Below are 20,875 nucleotides of genomic sequence, written 5' to 3'. Positions count from 1 at the left end.
AAAAAAAAAAAAAAAAAAAAAAAAAAAAAAAAAAAAGCAAAAACAAGTCAAAATCATGACTGAGGAATGTGGTTGGCAGGGGTGGGGAGTTACCGTTCAATGGGTATGAAATCTAGTTTTATAGGTAAACAGTCTTGGAGATGGATGGCAGTAATCACTGTATGACATCTGCACATATAAAATGCCACTAAAAAGTACACTTACAATGGTTATGTATTTCACCATGTGATATACTTATCTCTGAGTTTGAGGCCAGCTACAGAGTGAGTTCTAGGACAGCAAAAGTCACTTTGAATATTTCATGCCAGGAAATATCTGGCTGTGTCCTAATTTGTGATATGGGCAGTAGAGAAACGACCAGTATGGGAAAAGGCAACTCAGAGACACCAGAGGAGAAACGATGAACTGGACTAGGAGTCCAGTCACTGGAGAACCACGCCACAGGAAGGGATCAATCTCAACACAGCCTAAAAGGAACACTTCCTGGTTCTGAACTTCCTGGTTGGTCACTGCCAAGCTCAGGCAGAAACCTTTGGACAACTGATTTTTGTGTGTAGAGCACTGTACGTATATAGACAGTATCACTAGAAAACAGGCGAGGGAGAACCATCTGGAGGCCAGAGAGGCAGCATCAGTTTGTGCACTGTCTTCTCCATCTAACTCCATGGATCAGAGAAATCACTCCAAGCCCTTCACAAGGTGACCCACAGTAAGACGACAGTTCTCCTCCCTCCCCGGTAACATAACATGGTAAAATTGACAACCAGCAAAAGTTCCAACCCCAAACAAATTTTTAGAGGTTTTTCATTTTCAAAGAAAAAGTCACCAAGAAATCTTATTAAAACTTTTTATTCCTTGTGTACAAATAATACATTTCAATGATTCCAAATGACTTATTTTCAGGGACTACCCAAGATACACAAGACTCTGAGGTGAAATCAGATAAGGAAAAGAAAGGCGCTGAAAAGAAATCAGAGTCATTTTGGCTTCATTTTATTTTTAAATGAGGTCACGAGTGTGCCCATGGAAACTGGGTAAGAAAACCAACCTTTGACCTTGCAGCAGAGACAGCCAGAGGCCTGGGAAAGCGCGCGTGCTCGCAGTCACGCCACCGCCTGGTCCTGGCGCTGACACAGAACGGCACTGCTGATGCGAGCTGTCCCAGACTCTGTGGGAGCTCTGGATGAGGGAAGCCCTGCTCTCTAAAACATGGATGGAATCATATGCCTTGAGAAATTCTGGTCAAAACACGGTCTTCTGTCCTAACTGAAAGAAATCAATCAGCTCCTTCCACTGCTGTCGTGGCAACAGGTTTTACATAGTACGGACCTTCACTTAGGTAGGTTCTGAGTCTTAAATAATTGGAGTTCCCAAAGATCTCTGCAACTGTCTTGGAATTGGCAAGTGCTTTAACCAGTTCATATTTTGCATCCTTAGAAGCTTTGTCATGTTCCACAGAACGGTCCATCACAAATTCCACAAAACCTGGACTGTTAAACATAAGTTTCTGAGCCCAGGGCTGGTTTGCAATAGCCTGAAATGAAAGATGGAAGAGAATACGGTCATCTGGGCCTTAAGAAGGTGTGCCTGTGAGCAGAACAACACAGCACGTAGAAATACACGTGGCAGCACAGACCTTAAAGACATCACCTTTGTCCAAGTAAACCAATTCCCAAGAAACATATTTTAAATAATTTTATATACTAAAAGTTTTGTATACAAAGATGTTCATCACACTGTGGAAGCTATAACTGTTTAATAATGGGCCCGGGTAGGTAAACTATGGCTCTTTACGACTTAATTATTTATAAGGAGCCTAACAGCTTGAGTAATCTACCACGTGAAAGACGCAGAGCAGTGACTCTCACCCTCCTAACACTGCGGCCCTGTACTACAGCTCCTCATACTGTTCTGACCCCAGCCATAGCATTACTTTGTTGTTACCTCAAAACTGTAATTTGCTATGTTATGAATCATAATTCAAATATTTCTGGAGACAGAGATTTGCCAAATAGGTAGTGACCCACAGGCTGAGACCGCTGACACAGACCCAGTTTCTAGACAACACTGAAATAGTAACAAAGTAGAGCAAAGCCAGAGTCTGATCTGGATGGATGTAGGAGGACCGTCAGTACCAGCCTGTAAACCTGCGTTCATTCCCGACAGTCAGACTGAGGAATGAGGATGGTGAGTGGGGATGGGCAGAGGTAAGGAGCACACTAATCACGTTCCCTCTGGAAACACTGCACTCCACGAGTCGATGCTAAACCAAGATGGAATGTGAGCACACAACTTTGTGATCTGAAATCTTCCATTTTTCAGTCTTTTTCAAATTTCAAAATAATGAGTCAGCAACCTACATGTTTATCGAAAACTTATTACTACATTTAGTATGCTTATGGCCTCGTTTCTTCCTCAGGCTGGCAGCATGAGCCGCCCACCCTCACCAAATCAGGGTCAGAAGAGTAAGAACTAAGGTCATGAGACATCAATGCAAATGGCTGGTTCAAAGGTGAAGTGTCCTGAAGCACTTTAAAAGTCTGTTTTAGACCTAAATTGGCAGTCTCGAAGACGACAGGAACATCTGTGTTAAGACATGCTTTAGGAAGTCTTCCTCTCTCATTTCCTAGCATGGCCTACTGTGTGTCCTGGATCCCATGATAAGACCACTAATGTGATTATATCAGCCAGGACAGCTGGCACAGTGCTAAGTGCTGGGGCTAAGAGGGTAAACACAGGAAGGAGTTAATTCATATTTCAACAGGTGTAATATCTCAGCTGTGATTTTATAGCCAACTTTCTAACTATATTTATGGTCTGGCTCCCTCTACAGAATGGAAGTTCAGAAAAGGCTCAACATCTAGCAGGTAGGGGAAACTCAGCATCTGCTGAAGGAATGTATCACACATGAGAACGGGAACCACTCAACTCCACTGTAGACTCAGGCAGTGTGCTGATGCTACTGCTTGATAAATTAGCAGTGCTGAGGTCAGAAAGCACAGCAAAGGTCAGAGGTAAGAAACTGGCAAACATGCATCGCCGTGCACTAAGTGCCAGAAGGGACAGCAGCAATTAAGGCTCAGGAAGAGGCTGAGCACAAACTGGGGTACTGGGTGATCCAACAGCAGCTTGTTCAACCTCGAACAGCACTTGATTCCTTTTACTGACAAACTGCTGACATATGTGTCTCCCCCACTGGCCCCCCGCAGTAGCAGCAGCGCAGAAACTGCTGTGTGCGCACTCAGTGGCTAGCTCACTCTGCGTGCTTTGTGTTGAGCTGGCAGTCACACAAGGACTTGTAGGCAAGAGAATACCTACTGTGAACACTTTCAATGCAGCACAGTGTAGTTCAGGAAAGGGCTGGTTACTGATGCCACGAAAGAGTTCCAGGGAGTCTCGCGATAAGGAGGAAAACCAGGATTCCGCCATCCTCAGGAAGTCATCAGTCTGCTGCTCAGGCTATGAGACAGAGAGGGAAACACTCACAACAAGGTTGGCAACTACCGTGCAGAGACTGGTGTAAACAGCACCAGAGAGCCACCTGTGCAGAATCACCCCCAAACCCATTTCTGTTGGAGGGCATGGAGTTCTCTCCAGGGTCTGTAGTTCTACTGTTCCACTCTACACGTAGAACATTAGTAATCAGGCCCTTGATATGGCTCAGCGGGTAAAAGCACTTCCTGTGTAAGTTTGATGGCCTCAGTTCAATCCCTGGATTTTATATAAAAGTAGGAAGAGAAGGCTGGAGAGATGGCTCAGAGGTTAAGAGCACTGCTTGCTCTTCCAGAGGTCCTGAGTTCAATTCCCAGCAACCACATGGTGGCTCACAGCCATCTGTAATGAGATCTGGTGCCCTCTTCTGGCCAGCAAGCATACATACAGACAGACCACTGTGTGTGTATGTATATAAAATAAATAAATTACAAAAAAAAAGTAGGAAGAGGGAATATTGACTTTGCAAAGTTGTCCCCTGACCTCCACATCTGTACCATGGCATGTGAACCCATACAGATACACCTCCCTCATCCCTCCTTTTCTCAGACACAACAATAAATAAAAGTTAGGAGGTGAGGAGAGGGTTATGAGTAAGCTAACCAGGACTAAATTAGTCCCCGCTCCCGATTTTAATGGAATTTGAATACCGGTATCCTGTATGAGTAGACAATGCTTTTCCCAGAAGAAATGGGTTATTAAATGTAAAGAGTCCCTGAGGACTCTTTACAAGTTAACTGGGAGGTCCCAGAGGGCACCCCTCCCAATTAAAACAGGGTATGCCCATCGCTCTTGGTTGTCCACCATAATAACTAAATGGTAACCCTCTTCCCAAAGACACCCAGACTTTGTTGGCAAGACACAGAGGAACCAATGACTAGGAAATTCTGCCTCAGTCAGCTAGCTTCTATGGTACCAGAAAGCACTATGCAGGCTTCCAGGGAGAAGAGACGTCAGTGTTCTCCAGTGCTGGCCCTGAATGCTACAATCTGACTTTCAATGAAAGACGTGCCTCTGGTGCAGAGTGCAATGACCGTGATGCAGATGACCACCTCTGACTAAACCTGAGGACTGCTGCATGAGAAAGAACTCATGCTTGGTACTGTAAGTCTTGTCAAAAAGCCATAGCTGGGGGCTGGAGAGATGACTCAGAGGTTACAAGCACCAAATGCTCTTTCTGACGACCCTGTTTGGTTCTCAGCACCCACTTGGTAGCTCATAACTACTTGTAATTCCAGTTCCAGGTGATCTGATGCCTTCTTCTGGCGTCTGAGGGGATTGCAGACATGTGGTGCACAGACATACATACAAGAAAACATCCACACACACAAAATAAAGTAATTAAATAAAAAAGCTCGTAGCTGAGGAAGTCATAGGTCTTAGAGGGGACCATACTATTGCTGTTTTACTTACTGGTCACATTTATACTTAAATTTGTGCTGCCTCCAACAACTTTGGTCAGAGATGTTTCTTTTTGCAGTGGGCGGTGGCTACCATGAATAAATGACTTAACTGCTCAGCCTAAAATAAGATCTGTATCAACCCCCAACTCGCCAATGCTCAGGGAGCACTGCGGAAGAATGCAAGCGTTGGTGCTGGGGAGGAAGGCTCTGAAATGTTATCTTCTAGACAGAGCATGATGGCGGCACTCATAAATTGCTAGTAGGGGTGCCTGTCTGCTGTCTCCACAAGTTTAAGTCAGCCAAATCCCATTAGAGATGAGGAAGAGCTATAGCAGTTGACAGCAGCTAGGGGAGGGACAGTCTTTGCAAGTGTTGCTATGACCTCATAGCCTTGTGCACATGGATTGGATTCAGTAGTTATGAAAGAAAGGAAGAAGACAGGCATGAAGTTGGGAGGAGAGCATTGGAGGAACATGGAAGGGATGTTGAAGAGGAGTGGATACAATCAATTTATGTATACATGTATGGAACACTTAAATAAAAATATTGCCAAAAATTTTCCATGTAATTAGTTCCATAATGAAGGTTATCGTCTTTTTTTGTTTTCCGAGACAGGGTTTCTCCATGTAGCCCTGGCTGTCCTGGAGCTCAGAGACGCTCCTGCCTGTCTCCCTCCCAAAGGCATGCACCACCAGGTCATTGTCTTAATTACGGTGAGAAACATCCCGAGTTGCTGGGACCAAAGGCAGGCACCACCAGGTTATTGTCTTAGTTACGGTGAGAAACACGACACCCATGTGAACACCCATGGCTGACTAGTGCCAAGCCGATGCACCCTCCCAAACATACCCTACTGCCCTTCAATAATTTCTACATCTACTTACTGATAAATACAGAAGAGAAGAAACTGCATCCAAACATCTAGTTTTTAGCTCTGTGGTAGCATTCTTTGCTTGATATCCTATCCTCATGAGGAGGCGTTCAAAGCGGGTTCCTGTGAAGGATTAATGGTGACACATAACAAAACCTACCAGTTTAACCACCTCAAACAGTTAACGCACCATCACCATCTCCAGAATGTCTCCAACAACCCAAACTCTAACTCTGTACCCACGCCCCCTTCTCTCATGCCCTGGTATCCACTCTCCACAATCCTGTCTGTGAAATCATGCAATATCCACCTTCCATGCCTTAGTATAAAATGTCTTCAGACTTCCCCTGGGCTACAGCTTGTGCCACAATGTCATCCTTTTACAAGGAGATGCCAACCAGCATCACTTATCTAGCAATGCACACCGGTTTCCAATTACTGAGTCGACTGATAGTGCTGGAACACGAGTATACAGAAACTGCTTGAGCCTGTGCTTTCCATATTGTTTAGTTTATGTCTAGAAGTGGAATTGCTGGCTCATGTTAATTCTATGTTTAATTTTTCAGTGGAACTTCCATAGCAATTGCACCATTTCATAGTCTGATTAGAAAACATGGGAGTTTTTCAACACCTGAACACTTATTATGCTTTCTTAATTAAAAAAAAAAAAAGACTATCCTAATAGATGTGAAGTGCAAAGGGCAATTTATTCTTTCATGCATTGTGATTATCCATCTAAAGCACACAAAGAGGGATGTGTTCAGAGACCATGTGATAGACCCAAACACAGCATTCTACTTGCTACACAGGGTGAGCATGGCACACAGGACTGGATCAAAGGCCTCGGTCTACACAAGCTCGGGAAGTCTGCATTTCTGCTCGTGTATCTGGGAGGACTACAGCCGCTCCATGCAGGACTGAGAAGTGGATGCCACAGGGAAAGCACTTAAGAACCATAAGGGACACTGCAGGGGCTGTGCATGCAATGCATCAATTTTCAACATGTACTTCGCAAGTGTGTTAAATAGTGCTGTTTCCTGTACTAGAATTTGTTGTGCAAGGAGACAGTCAAGGATATTCCATACATGCATCTTTCCTAACATAAACTCTTGGCACACACTTTTCTTTCCTGACTATCAACCCCTGAAGAAGCAGCTGCTGTGCTGTTGTGTAAATGAGGAGAGTGAGGCCTAGAGGATGATGTGAGTGAAATCCACCCAGCTTCCAGCAGCGATGGGACACGACATGACACGAGCTACACCATAAAAAGCAGTCAAGGAAGATGGTTAACAGTAAACGCTGTGTGGTCCCTGTTGTGTGAAGTAACCTGAAATCTAGCAAGGAGTAAAAGCCACAGACTCAGAGGAGTGCACACCAGGATAAAGGCTATACAAGCCTATACAAGTAGTCCCTTAACACTTAACCGTCAGCAGATGGACCTGTGCCCTGAATCCTGGCCAGAAGTGAAAATATATCTTATGAAAGCCAAGGTAAATCATACCAACCTGTCTTCTGTAAAACCTGCTTGCCTTCAACACTGGATCCCAGAATTCCAACAGTGTCCATGGCTACACCAATCATGGTGGGGTCCTGACTGTCTGCCATTTCAAACACTTTCTCCAGAAAGACAGGGTAGCGCTCACAGATCTGCTGAGGACTATCCATGACAGCCAGGTTTCCAAAAAACTTCACAAATCCTAAATATATTCATAAAAAAATACTTTAACAGAGGGATAAGACAAATTGGGGACCATGTTTCCACAGGAATATTAATAAACTGCAGGCCAAAAAGAGGAGACAGACAAGCACTGTGCTGCCTACAGAACAGAGTCAATAAGGAGGCTGAAAGACCCCAGAGATGTGTGCTTCTGAGAGGCAGAGGTAGAGAAGCATCTGTGAGCTTGAGGCCAGCCTGGTCTATATAGTGAATTACAGTCAGGAGGGGCAAGAGAGGGAGAGCGAGGAAGAGAGAGACAGAGGTGGAGATAGGAAGAGAGGGAGGAGGGAGGAAGAGACAGAGATGAGAAAAGGAAGAGAAGAAAGGGAGAGGGAGAGACAGACTTAGAGAGGGAGAGGAAGAGAGACTATGTAAAGACCAATGATAGGAAGGCAAGCTTGAAGACATTATTGAAAGAAACTGTTAACCAGGAGACCCCCACAAGGGGCATAAACCTTCAGCTACTACAAGTGCTGCCGAAAGACAAATCAGCTTCTAGAATAAAATGGGTGGCATGAATCCTCCCCTACCACCTCTCCCCAGAGACCCCATGCGTCTGGTACACACAGTCAATGTCATTACTGCTATTGATTTACTTCTCACTGAACTTTTTTTTTCTTTTGGTTTTTGTGTATACCTGGCTGTCCCAGAACTTACTCTGTAGACCAGGCTGGCATCAAACTTACAGAGATCCTCCTGCCTCTGCTTCCCAAGTGCTGGGATTACAGGCATGCTCCAGCACTGCCCGTTCCTCTGCTGATTTTTAACTGGGCTGTTTTCTTGCTACCGTTTGTGTCCCTTATATTCTGGACGATTCTCTCCTAGTTTGCAAATACTCCTCTAACCCCAGACTGCATCTCACTCTGGTGACTGTCTCCTTGTTTGAACAGATGCTTGGATACAATGACCAAGACCATCTTGGCCCATACCAGCCTGAAGCTTTCCCCACTACATTTCTGGCAGCAGCTTCAGTTTCACGCCTTGTGTTTTAGTCCTTAATTATACTGTGTTGAGTTCTATGATGTGAGATGAGGGCTCAATTTCGTTCTTCCTTTAAATATCCAGTTTTGCCTTTTAGCATCACTTACTGAGAACAATGTACTCTCCACTGTATGTTTTGGGCATGGATTGTGAATACACGCATTTACTTTTTTCCCCTTCTGTCCTATTAGTCTGTGTGTCTTTCCAGGAGTAAGATGGTGTTTCAATCACCAAGTATTATTTTTTCAGAAGTTATCACAATGGGAGTGTTTCCTTGAGCTCTCTTGGACAATTCCTTAGTGGAGAAGGCTACTAATTTTGTAGCTGTTGATCCTACAACTTCACTTAATCATTTCTTAGCTGTTGACAATCTCTTGGTGGAGTCTATGGAGCATCCTTCATGTAAGATCATGATGTGGGAGTCCCCTCTGTGTGCTGTGATTACCATTAACAAATAAAGAAACTGCTTCGGTCCTATAGCTAGGCAGAATTTAGGTAGGCGGAGAAAGCTAAGCTGAATGCTGGGAGGAAGAAGGGCAGAGGTAGAGAGAAGCCATGGAGTCAGACATGCCAAAACTTTGCTGGTAAGCCACTGCTACGTGGCGATAAACAGATTAAAAGAAATGGGTTAAATTAATAAGTAAGAGTTAGCCAATAAGAAGCTAGAGCTAATGGGCCAAGCAATAATTTAATTAATACAGTTTCTGTGTGATTATTTTGGTTCTAAGCCAGCTGGGCGGCAGGGAACCAACAAGCAGCCTCCCACTACAAGATCATGCCGCTCACACACCTATGAACAGGAACAATTTCCTATCTTCCTCTTAGATTTAGAAGCCTTTTATTTTTCCCCTTTCCAACACGTCTAGAATTTCCCACACTGCACTGAACTCCTCACTCGAGCACACCATCAGCTACAGACTTGTCTCGCATGGCCTGTACTGTGCTAAGACACATCTCTTCTTTTACACTAATTGAATTGTCAAGCTAAAAAGATGTTGAATTTTTTTTTTTTAAATTAAATGCATTTTTAGTACCTGCTGGCATGTTTTTTTGTCCTTCACTTTAGTACTCTGGTGAATCCTACTGAACAACTTGGATTTACTGAATCACTCTACGGTGACCCACCACTGATGGCTGCAGATATCTTGCACTGGAAGCAGCACTAGGAAGGGTAACCTCTGCCCTTCAGAAGCCCATGTAACTGAGCTGCTCTCACCTGGCAAATAGAAGCCAGAGAAAGGGTCTGAATCTGCTCCAACAATTATATTAGATATCTGGTCAATGACTCCTTCCTGAGCAAGGTATTGTCGTCCATGATGGGTATATGCTAGTGACGTCACCATTTCTATACAGGTGGCTCTGAAATCAAAAAGGACAAAAATGAAGAGCATTTTAAAATTGCTTTCACACTGGTTGTATTTTATTTATACCTCACATCTGAAAGGCCCTTTCATGTCCTGGTGCCCTGTTCAGAAGACAACACAAGAACTACACTATTTCCTAACTTGTTACTATGGAGTTCAGATCTGAGGCCTGACCTTCTGACTGGAGGCCCAGCACTATTTCTGTAACAGAACAGGAACATACTAAAGCAAAGAGCACACTTGGCCAGGGACAGAAGATATGGTCATAGGAAAATAGCTACAACATCTTGCAGGGCTTTGCCAAACTCATTATATTATGATCTAACGAGCGATTTCCTAAAGTGCTTCCTGAAGATAAACAGCAGCCCCGAGACTGCAAACTCTGTACAGTCTCCAACAGCACAAACCACACCAAACTTGCATAGTCTCCAACAGCACAAACCACACCAAACTCTGTACAGTCTCCAACAGCACAAAACACACCAAACTCTGCACAGTCTCCAACAGCACAAAACACACCAAACTCTGTACAGTCTCCAACAGCACAAACACACTAAGCTCACAGTTGCTTCCTGGCCCTCCAAAAAAGGGCCTTTCTTGCTAAGAACTTTGAGTCTACATACCTGATCAGCACGTCCTCACCCGTCAGCTCTCTCAGGAGCTGGGTTACCAACCCACTTGTGGTACAGTAGTTTAACGATTCTGATGACACAGAAGCAATCTCTACAATTAGCTGAAAGAACCAAGGGAAAAACGGTCAAAACAACTCAAATCTGTTAGATCTCATTTTAAGTTATATTTAGAACTATGTACTATATATGTAATTCAATTCTTAACAATTCACGATTTACTGAATTATAAAACTTCAGTGAACATAAAAGAAATTACTATGGTCCATTGCATCTAGGTATATGTCTAATTCCACCAAGAAACCATTAATCAGGGCATAAAAGCTTATAGCATTAACAAACAAAAACGAGTCTTTCAAACTGTACACATACACACACACACACACTTGCCTAATATGTACAAGGCCTGTATCTAAGCACTACAAAACAAAACAACAAAATGTATCTATACATCTGTCTGTCACATCTTCATTTGAGAAGCATGTTCTGAAGCTTAATGAAAGACAAAGGATACTGAGCGGCTGTAAGCAGAAGTGGTCAAATCAGGAACTTGTTTTTTACATCTTAATTAGTTATTTATTTTGTGTATGAGGGGAGGTGGGGACCAGAAGACAATTTGTGAGAGTTGGCTCTCTCCTTCTGCCATAAGGATCTGGAGACCAAATTTCAGGTCATCAGGCTTGGCAGCAAGTGAGTACTCATCAAGCCATTTCCCTGGCTCAAAGAGCAGGCCTATGTGTGCTACAAACATGCTGTACACCACAAATACACACGACTTAGTGTATCAATTAAAATGTAAACTTGGGGAAAACAGTACTGACTGTACTTAAGAGAAACTAGGGATGAGGAAAATGAAGGGAAACTCATTTGGATGCAAATACAGTAGTGCAGAAAGTGGTACTGGTAGGGTGGGCTAGGGTGGTGGCAGCTATACCAGCTAGGGAGAAAGACACAACCTAAGTGAAACTAATGTGATGGGGTGTGTGACAGGGAAAACAAGCCTCTGCGAAGACGGCACAGACCAGGAATTCAGTAAGCACAGATATGGAGGCAACAGTAAGTAAGGAGCTACATGAAGGCTGAAGTTAACTCGGAAGAGAGGTGTGGGCTACAAGTTCATGCACGAGCGTCTTCTCACAGGTGGAAATTGAAATAATGAGAATGAATTTGCCTGAGCATAGCATGAGCATAAAAGCGGGGGATGGGACTTCACAATCTTCACAATGAAGACTTCAGTAAGGAATAATGAGCCAGGACGCAGAGGAAACAGACAAGAGAAAACTAGAGCGGTGAGGGAAGTAGATTATAAACAGCTTCATTTTAGATGTAGTACTTATTTATGTGTATGAACTTGGGACAACTACTTCTTCAACAGCGACATCAATACATACAACATTTACTATATTAATCAATGACACAGGGGCTAAGATAGTTTGGTCACTACAGTGCTAACATACAAGCATCAGGGCCCATGTTAAAATACCAGGTGCAACTGCATGCAATTATAATTCCATTGCTGGGTAGGCAAAGACAGGCAGGTCCCTGGAGCTCACCAGCCAGGCGGCTTAGTCTAATCAGCCATGAGGCCCCATCTCAAAGAACAAGGTAGAGCTGAGGAATGACACAGACTGACCTCTGGCCCCCACATGCACACATCTACATACCAAGTGTAAACACACAAAAGGAATTAAGGACGGTGTGTGTGAGGATTTTAGCAGTGTTCAACAGAAAACTGGTGAAAAGAAGAGCCAATTCTGCCCACTGCAGTACCACAGTTTTTCACTGGAGTCTTGTTAAAAGTAATACTTACAGCACGCTGTAAGTATGTCTGTGACCATCTCATACCTTGGGCTGCGAATGTATCTCAATATTGTGAACACCATATCATACAGGATCTAACGCAGACTATATACTGTATGCAAATGAGCCACTTTGTCCTCCTTTGTAATTTACTACAGTTTTGAAAGCATTAGAAAGTGAGCCTTTAGTTTTACCTCATATACCCTGTATCGGACGACATCATTTGTTTTCATTACATTTTTCAAATCATCCAGTAAATTACTTTCAAATAAAGCTTCCAGTCCAGCTTGGGTTAGTGATATTCTTGACAGGGATTTGATAGCCTTATATGGAAAGAAAATATTTCTTGTCAGGAAAGTACAGACTATTTATACCTACTTCCTACACCTGATATGAAAATTAGCATATAAAATACCTAATCTAACAGGTATTCACATTTTAGCTACTGTTATTTATAACTGGAAAACACTGAGCAACAATGTAGATGTGTCTTAGGAGCTCCCTGCTATGTGTCTGACACCAGACTGCAGATTCGATTCTACCTTAATCCTACAAAAATCATCCACTAACCCTTCTCTGCTGACTCTAGGATACCATGCCTCGCACAGTTGGCTGAGAGTGTTCTAGCAAACTTACCACTTTGGCAACAGATAAATTCTCTCCACCAATGCAATAAACAATCTGTTTTAACAGTTCTACATTGTTCAGAATCTCAGTAACAGCTTCAGAATTTTCAACAATTCTTCCAATCTGAAAAAAAAAAAAAAAACAAACAAGCAGAGAGACACTTTTTCAAGTTTACAAGTAGTTATTACAGCTACTATACAAATCACTACAAATACACAAGGACCCGAATTCATTAAAGCCAAATACAAATAGGGTAACAGTCATGCTTTTCAATGGAAAGGAACAATAAATAGTGGGTAAAGAGAGCAGACAGGTGAATCAAAACAATATGAATCCTAACATGTTAACTTTTAGTTGCACAAATCTTGTATAGATTACTTTGAGTTTAATTTTTAAATTAAATAATACAAAATAGGAGTACAATTTTTAATTCCAGGGCAGTAAGAAGATCAAATGAAGATGGCAAGCATCTGCCATAGTCTCTGGCATACATATGGGCAATGAGTAAACACCACCCCAACTGAGTACACATGTACACATGCGGAGAAGAGACAGCTGTGGATGTCTACTGGGTAACCAGCTGTGAACCTATGACCCCAGCAGCACTTCACACAAATGCAATGATGGTTTGGCTGCTGTGATCAGAGTTACTATCTTAACGTGTTGGCTTAATAAACTTTACACTTAGTTCATGCTTCTTCAAAACAAAATAATGTTGCAAAGTAACTTTTAAATACCTAAAAATCATTTTCTTCAGACTAAGCACTCCTTAAAGAAAAAACAACAGGTGTGTCTTGTTAACTCAAACAGCAATGGCATGACACCTGGCGTTCAGTGAACAGCTGACAGTGAATGGTTGTGTGTTTACTACTAAAATTCCATACCTGGGACAGAGTGAGGGATTTTACAGAATCATCTGGGTGAGTCAGTCCCTTCTGTAGGTCAACCCTGAGGTGTCTGGCCAAGTGAACTGGCTCCACAGCTTGGAGCAACCTCTCCAGAATGGATACACACAAAGAAGTCTGTTCCCTAAAGGAGACACCACAGAGCTTATCCACATCACGTCAGACTGGACACAACCACCAAACACCTAAAACTTGGCACCATGACAATTTCTTCCTAAAGATTTTTTTCAAGGTAGCAGGTGCTAGTCATGCATTAGACATTTCGTATGTATCTATTATCTACAATGCCTGTGTTGGGGCTACAGAGACAGAACATATGGTTGAGCCTTGGAAAGCTCACTCTGGTGGAACACACACACACACACACACACACACACACACACACACACACGATAGACAGATTTCAGACAAATACTGTAAGCTAGGGATAGAAGCTGTGGGGGATTAAAAATAAGTTTGCAAGGTATGGATAAGGCTTCCAGGGGCAGCAATGCCAAACTAAGTTTTATGAACAGAACGAATGATTTAGACAGGTCTTTCAAGCAGGGGAAGTAGCAGCACAAAGAAAGCAGAGAAATAAGCTACCGCATTAAAACTTGAGAGGAACCTCATGGAGCATGTCATGACTGGTCAGAACTGGGGGGAGGTGGTAAATGGGTGAGCTGAACGTAAGAAAGGAAACTAAACGTGCACAGAGTCTCTTATGCCATCCTTGAAATGTCGGCTTTTTCCAGAGAAGCAAGGCCAAGTGGTCAAGTGGCTTTATGCAGAGAATTAACATAATGACATTTAGCTTACAGAAATCTCTTGGGGGCCGGGGATGGAACTCTGTGGTAGAACACATGCTTAGCATGTACAACGCCTCGGTCCAATCCCTAATGCCAAGGAGGCAGAAAGAACAAACCAATGCATGAAGAAGGAAGAGAGAGCCACTCTGCAGCATGTTAGACTGCGGGAGGTGAGGAAGGAGTGAACCAGTGAAGCAGCAGCCAAGATGGAGAAGAGGGAAAGCGACCAATCCGAGCATGTTGACGACCCACTATAGGTACAGCTCTTGTTGCAGGATCAGTTTGTCTTTTAATAGGCAATATAAATAATGGGCTAATCTATGCCTGATGCCAGTACAGAATTAAACTGGCCTAACTTTCTTAGATTGTGACCATACAAATCAAAAGCCTTAAAAACAAGCGCAAGGGCTGGGGTGATGGCTCAGTGGGTAAAGCACTTGCCAAGGAAGAATGAGGACCTGATGCTGCCTTCCGCCGAGGATCTGAGCTGGGATTCCCAGAACCCACAGAAGTTGGATGACTCAGTGCAAAGACTTGCCAAGCAAGGCCTTATGACTCACAGAATCCATGGGAAAAGCTGGATATAGCAGTATGCACCTGACAGGGCAAGATGATCATGGGCCTGCTAGCCTGGAGCAGAGGTTCTCAACCTGTGGGTCGTGACCCCTCAGAAAAACATACGAGGTGTTTATATCACGATTCACAACAGCAGCTAAATTACAGCTATGAAGCAGCAACAAAAACAATTTTATGGATGGGGGTCACCACAACATGAGGAACGAACTGTATTACAGGGTCGTAGCATTAGGAAGGTTGGGAACCACTGGACTGGATGGGTGGTGGCAGAAAAAAAAAAGAGAGAGATCTTGTCTCAACAGTAGGAAGGTGAGAATGGACTCCCGGAAGGTGTACACACCAACACACACACACACACACACACACACACACACACACACGCATGCATGCACGCGCACAATTTCTCATGAAAAGAACTTAAAAAGTAGTGATGGGTTAGACTGTATTGTGTATAAACTGTAGGTCCTATGTGACCCTTAACTGCCAAACAAGCTAGAGGTGGTGAAGTCAGAATGGTTCTTGTTTGACTTCTATGGTGTGTATCAGTAATCTTAGGTGTTAGTTATTTCCTCACAAATAGTGTAAGATCAGACTTCATCAACAGAATCAGATTCCCAATCAGCAATCTCTTACATGGTCTCTCCACAATAACAGTAGTGTAAGGTGGAGGCTGCCAGAATTATCCGGACAAAGCCACTCCCACAGATTACCTGCCACTGACAGACAGAGCACATGAAAATTGCTCCCCAGACCAGTACCCCATCAAGCAGCAAACTGTCTTTTCACTTCCCAACTCGCAGGGTGACTTTCCAGTCTTTTCACTTTCCATAGGAAAAGCTGGCGAGGAGCAGCGGGAGCCCTGTGAGATAGCCTGGGCTACACACTGCTTTATATAGCAAGATCCTACGGCAAATAAAACAAAACAGACAACAAAAACTGGAGCTGGGACCCCTGTTAAAAGCCACAAGCCGCTTCTTGTATTCAGCATGTATTCTATGTTCAGCGCCCAGGAGATGCAGAGGAACAAAATGTGGTTCCTGTTACAGAGGACACAGAAATGAAACAAAGGAACCGTGTCCAGAATCACTGACAGAGACGATGATAACATCCACTAAGATGTCTGAGCAACAGTTGCATGCAGTTGGAGGGATGGCCCTTCCGCAGGGCTTTCACAGAATAGGGACCGAGAAGAGGGCACACAGAAGGTAATGGTATGAACGAAATTGCAAGTCATGCCTGAGGGACGTTAGTGGTGTTACATGATAGGTGGAGCAAATGACAGAAGTTACACGGGAAAGCTGACTGGACATTGAGCAGCAAAGGCCCACGGTCAGACCTATAGTCATGTTTTCCCACTGTAGGCAAGGGTAGCCAGGGACAAGCCAGCCCAACTGACCTGACACGTTAACTCTGGCTGCAGGGTGAGGACCAGCAAGAAAAGGGAATAACCACTAAAACAGCGACTGTAAAGCCAACTCAACAGACCAGCAAGAGGAGTGAAAGCTTACACTGAAAAGAGGAGGGAAGGAAGCCCCCAAAAGCATCAGTGTTGACCAAAGAGCTCACTATCTTTTTAAATTAAAAAAGTCACTTCTTAAATTCTGACTCACATAAAATATCCATTAAATGATCAAATGACCAAATACAAGATGCTTTTAATTTAAAACTATAGACGCATATTAAATCCAAAGTTGTTACGCTAACAATTTAACCGCAGTTTCTACAGATAATCCTGGGTTATGCAGTTTACTCTAGCCTGTAGGGGTATAAATGGATTATATACATTACATACATTACACATGTCGGGATCACTAGCTTTGCAATTTCCTTTTTTCCCCCCACTCAACATTTTCATATTCACACACAGAACTCCAATTTCTAAATAGCTGGGTAATTGCACTATACGCTATGTCCTTAATTTGGTTGTTTCTAGTTTTTGCTGTCTCACCCATCTGTTCTGACTACCCCTCTGTATACAGCCATGCAAAGAAGCAAGCGTTCGTACATCGGCGCTGAAATTAAAAGGCATGCGAGGGATCCCGCCACACTTCCAGCACAAGATCCTATTTGAAGAGGTGAAGCGTCAAGACCTGGTCATCACGCATTTGTGGGGTTTTGGCAATTTGACAACCTTCACTTTTCTCCCGCAAACCCATGGGGCCATGCCTACCCAGCCGTCTCCCAAGCCCCGGGCTTCTCTCACCGATTGTTCCCGTTAAGCAAGGAGAAGAGCGGGCCGAGGCGTAGTTCCGCCGCCTGCTCGCGAAGCTCGTGGAGCGGCACGGCGTGCACCACGGACTGCAGCGCACGCAGTTCCTCCAGCGGCGCCTCCAGCCGCGCCACCTCCCTCAGGAGAGCCACTGCCTGCGCCGCCATCTTTCTGGCGCCAGTCTGCCCGCCCACCTATTAGGATCTCGGGCCCTTCTCCGAATCTCGCGAGATAGGAGGGGCGTGGTCGCTCACAAATCTGTCAAGTCTCGCGAGGGATCCTTGGGAACTTGCTCAGAGCGGTGCACGCCCCTTTGTAGTTAGGGCTGAGTTGCTGCGCTTGGTAGGCTTGCTGCACCCGGACGGCTGTGACGGTGAGGACGTCTGGGGAACCAAGAGGCGTTGTGCATGTGCTCCTCAAAGTCCTTCGTGGCGGAACCGGGATTATCAAGTCAAGGTACATGGTCCTACCTCAGGAAGACGTGACGAAAGTTCTGAGAACTGGAACCTGGACGTGATGCGGCACCATGTTGACATCTGTCATGCAACTGGAAGCTTGATTAAGAGACGTTTGGGGCAGAAAGTTTCCGGCATCTTCAAGATGCTGTGCGTGATGAAATCATCCAGAGGATGGACACTGCATTCGTCTTTGGAGTGGAGGGCCAGGCAGTAGAGGGGCTGGCCTCAGGCTCTGAAGGCCGTTTGCAACCAAGCCAAATGCACCTACAGGTGGGAACCAACGGTCAAGGGCAATCCATATCCGTTTCATGAAAGCATGAGAAAAAGTTCGGAAATCGCTGCAGTCTTGAGAAATACGACATTATTGGAGGAGGAAGAACCATTAAAAGCTAGGCGACAGCTGTGCTGGCGAATCTTATGTCAACCAGACACACAGCTCAGAGTTATCTGAAAGGAGGGAACCTCAGTTGAGAAGCTGATCCAGTTGTAGGGCATTTTCTTAATAAGTAATTGATAAGGGAGGGCTTAACAAATTTTGTGTGGGGCCATCCCCTGGGCTGGTGGTCATGGGTTCTATTAGGAAGCAGGCTGAGCAAGCCGTGAGGAGCAAGCCAGTAAACAGTGCCTTCCATGCCGTCTGCTTCAGTTCCTGCCTCCAGGATTCTGCCCTGTTTGAGTTTCTGTCCTGACTTTCTTCAATAATAAACCACATTATGGAGATATAAACAAATAAGCCCCTTTTCTCCCCCACTTGCTTTTTGGTCATGGCATTTTGTTGAGGCAATAGAAACCCTAACTAAGATAACAGCCAGCTATTTCAAGCAGTTGGAAAGTCCAGAGCTGTGGACTTCATCTGGTCCTCAGCCAAGGAAATGAGCCTGTTTGGCAAGTATTGCTTTCTATACTTTTAAGGAAAGAGACAAAAATACAGAAAGCTTAGAAAAGACCAAGGATGTGATATCCCTCTGTGTGAGTTCATGCCAGACACTCAGGTGAAAAAAATAAATTTCTGTAGCTTTACAAAGACCCTAGTCACACTTGTCTTTTTGAAAATGAAGCCACCATTTTCCTGTTTTATGCCTTGCTCACCCAGAAGTATCACTAACCATTGCCTTTTTTTCTGGATTACTTCATAATTGTTGTAGTCTTGAAGCCTAACTGGCAGAGAAAAGTCTTGAATTAAAGGTGCTGGTGATTTTTGACAAAAGTACCAGTCATTCAAACTCTCCTTTGCTTATTCTAATGTTTATATGGCTCTTCTCCCCACTTCCTCCCAGAGGCTTGTTTCCTGTAGCCCTTGAATCGTATTTTTGAAGCACCAAGAAGACATTAGATCACTTTTCTCACTGCATTGAAAGAAAAAAACCCAGCTCACTTATGAAACACAGCGGCTGCTAGGCAGTGGGAGCACACACCTTTAAACCAGCACTTAGGAGGCAAAGACAGGTGGATCTCTATAAGTTGAAGGTCAGCCTGGTCTACAGAGCGAGTTCCAGACAGTCAGGATTGTTATACAGAGAAATCCTGTCTTAAAACCATAAAAACGCAACAAGAACAAATAAGAAGACAAAGAAACACAGGGGCCTTATGTTACTTTTAGTAGTTGTAAAAGAAGTAAAATGACACATAGCCAACCATCCTTTTTTTTATTGATTAGGATTTTGCTTTATTGATAGAGATTTAATCTAGCCAACCATTCTTAAAGCTTGGTAGAAACTGTAGGAGTATGCTGTGAATTGTTGCATGTTCCACTAGAGCTGATGAGGTTGAAAAAGAATCTGTTAAACTGATGGGTTAAGACTAACACTAAGAAAAGTGAAAATAGAAAACCAAGAGTCTGTCCATAGATAAGAAGACCAGTCTTTACAAGCAAAGATTAAAGATAACTCTAAGGAAATTGGAAGCTGTGTATGCCAGGCCTCAGCCCTCCCTCACTGGCTGCAATTGATAGGGATACTGTGCCTAATATGGCTCAGCAGGTAAAGGCACGTGCTGTCAAACTGATCAGTGTTGTAGAATATTAGCTGAAGATGTGTTCATTTGTTTATGCTGTGGAACATTTATTTAATGATGCAAACACGTGTTGCATTCTTTTATGTTGCATTTGTTTAACTCTGTGAATCTGTGTTACTGTGCCTGTCTAAAACACCTGATGGTCTAATAAAGAGCTGAACAGCCAATAACAAGGCAGGAGAAAGAATAAGAGGGGTTGGCAGGCAGAGAGAATAAATAGAAGGAGAAAAAAGATCGAAAAAAAGGATAAGGAGGAAGACTTCAGGGGCCAATCACCCAACTACACAGCCAGCCACAGAATAAGAGTGAAAATAAGATATACAAAGTAAGAAAAGGAAAAAGCCCAGAAACAAAAGGTAGATGGGATAATTTAAGTTAAGAAAAGCTGGCTACCACAAGCCAAGCTAAGGCTGGGCATTCATAAGAAAATATATGTCTCTATGTATATTTATTTGTAACTGGGTGGCAGGCCCCCAAAAGAATAAGAGAGCAAAGAATAAAAGAACAACGAACTACAGACCTGAGTTCCATTGCTCTTGGTGGGAAGGAGAGACTCCACAGGTTGTCATGTGGATGCCATACTGCTTTGGGGGTGCTGGCACTTAGACACACACCCCTCCATACACTAATAAAAATGTAGTAAAAGACTGCAGTGGATTTATAAATAACCTATAAAGACCTAGAAGAGAACTTATAAAACAAAGAGACCAGAAGCAAATGAAGTAGGAAATGGAGAGGGATGCAGGATCTGAGTCTGAGGCAAAGTCTGACACAGGCCCGGAAGGGAGACACAGGATTTCATAAGGAGAAGTGGGAGGACTGATAGGAATAAAAGGCCTCTGGAGGTGCTGCTGTAATTCCAGGCCGTGGCGTTAAGACTGAGAGTTTGTGTCTCAAGATACTGCCAAAGCCGTTCATGCACAATTGGACTTTGGGATCTAACCTGAGAATCGACTACGAAGAAAACAGAAGCTCAGAGGCTGGTGGTCTCTCCTGCCGTCACACCCACACCAGTCACACGCCATCAGAGGCTGGTGGTCTC

General features: G+C 43.8%; 2 protein-coding genes across 5 annotated transcripts in view; one reads left to right on the top strand and one right to left on the bottom strand.

Moving 5' to 3' along the window:
• Positions 1-833: 833 nt before the first annotated feature.
• On the bottom strand, positions 834-17,560 carry Psmd5 (proteasome 26S subunit, non-ATPase 5). Of its 2 annotated transcripts, XM_050161693.1 has the most exons (10): positions 17,357-17,560; positions 13,769-13,913; positions 12,894-13,007; positions 12,452-12,580; positions 10,452-10,561; positions 9,681-9,823; positions 7,272-7,463; positions 5,780-5,889; positions 3,319-3,459; positions 834-1,534 (listed from the first exon to the last, which is right to left on the bottom strand). In XM_050161693.1, exons 1-10 carry the CDS (start codon positions 17,527-17,529, stop codon positions 1,277-1,279), a joined length of 1,515 nt encoding a protein of 504 aa, XP_050017650.1. In that variant the 5' UTR covers positions 17,530-17,560; the 3' UTR covers positions 834-1,276. The 2 variants fall into 2 exon arrangements, with proteins under 2 accessions (XP_050017650.1, XP_050017651.1); XM_050161694.1 differs by lacking the exon at positions 13,769-13,913 and having other exon boundaries at positions 17,357-17,505.
• Positions 17,561-17,691: 131 nt separating this feature from the next.
• The window catches only part of LOC126513352 (protein CutA homolog), a 27,003-nt gene continuing 23,819 nt past the window's right edge, over positions 17,692-20,875 (top strand). For all 3 annotated transcript variants that reach the window (XR_007595303.1, XR_007595305.1, XM_050161695.1), the window contains exon 1: positions 17,692-18,090. Coding sequence is in view for 1 of the 3 variants with exons in the window: in XM_050161695.1 (XP_050017652.1) it covers positions 17,992-18,090 (99 nt within the window). In the remaining 2 variants the exon portion in view is untranslated. The remainder of the gene's footprint in view (positions 18,091-20,875) is intronic.

The sequence above is a fragment of the Alexandromys fortis genome, unplaced genomic scaffold, assembly GCF_014885135.2.
Source record: "Alexandromys fortis isolate MF-2015 unplaced genomic scaffold, M_Fortis_MF-2015_v1.1 scaffold_74, whole genome shotgun sequence".
Taxonomy (NCBI): Eukaryota; Metazoa; Chordata; class Mammalia; order Rodentia; family Cricetidae; genus Alexandromys; species Alexandromys fortis.
The sequence above is the reverse complement of the archived record's forward strand: the minus strand, read 5'-3'. Positions and strand labels throughout refer to the sequence as shown.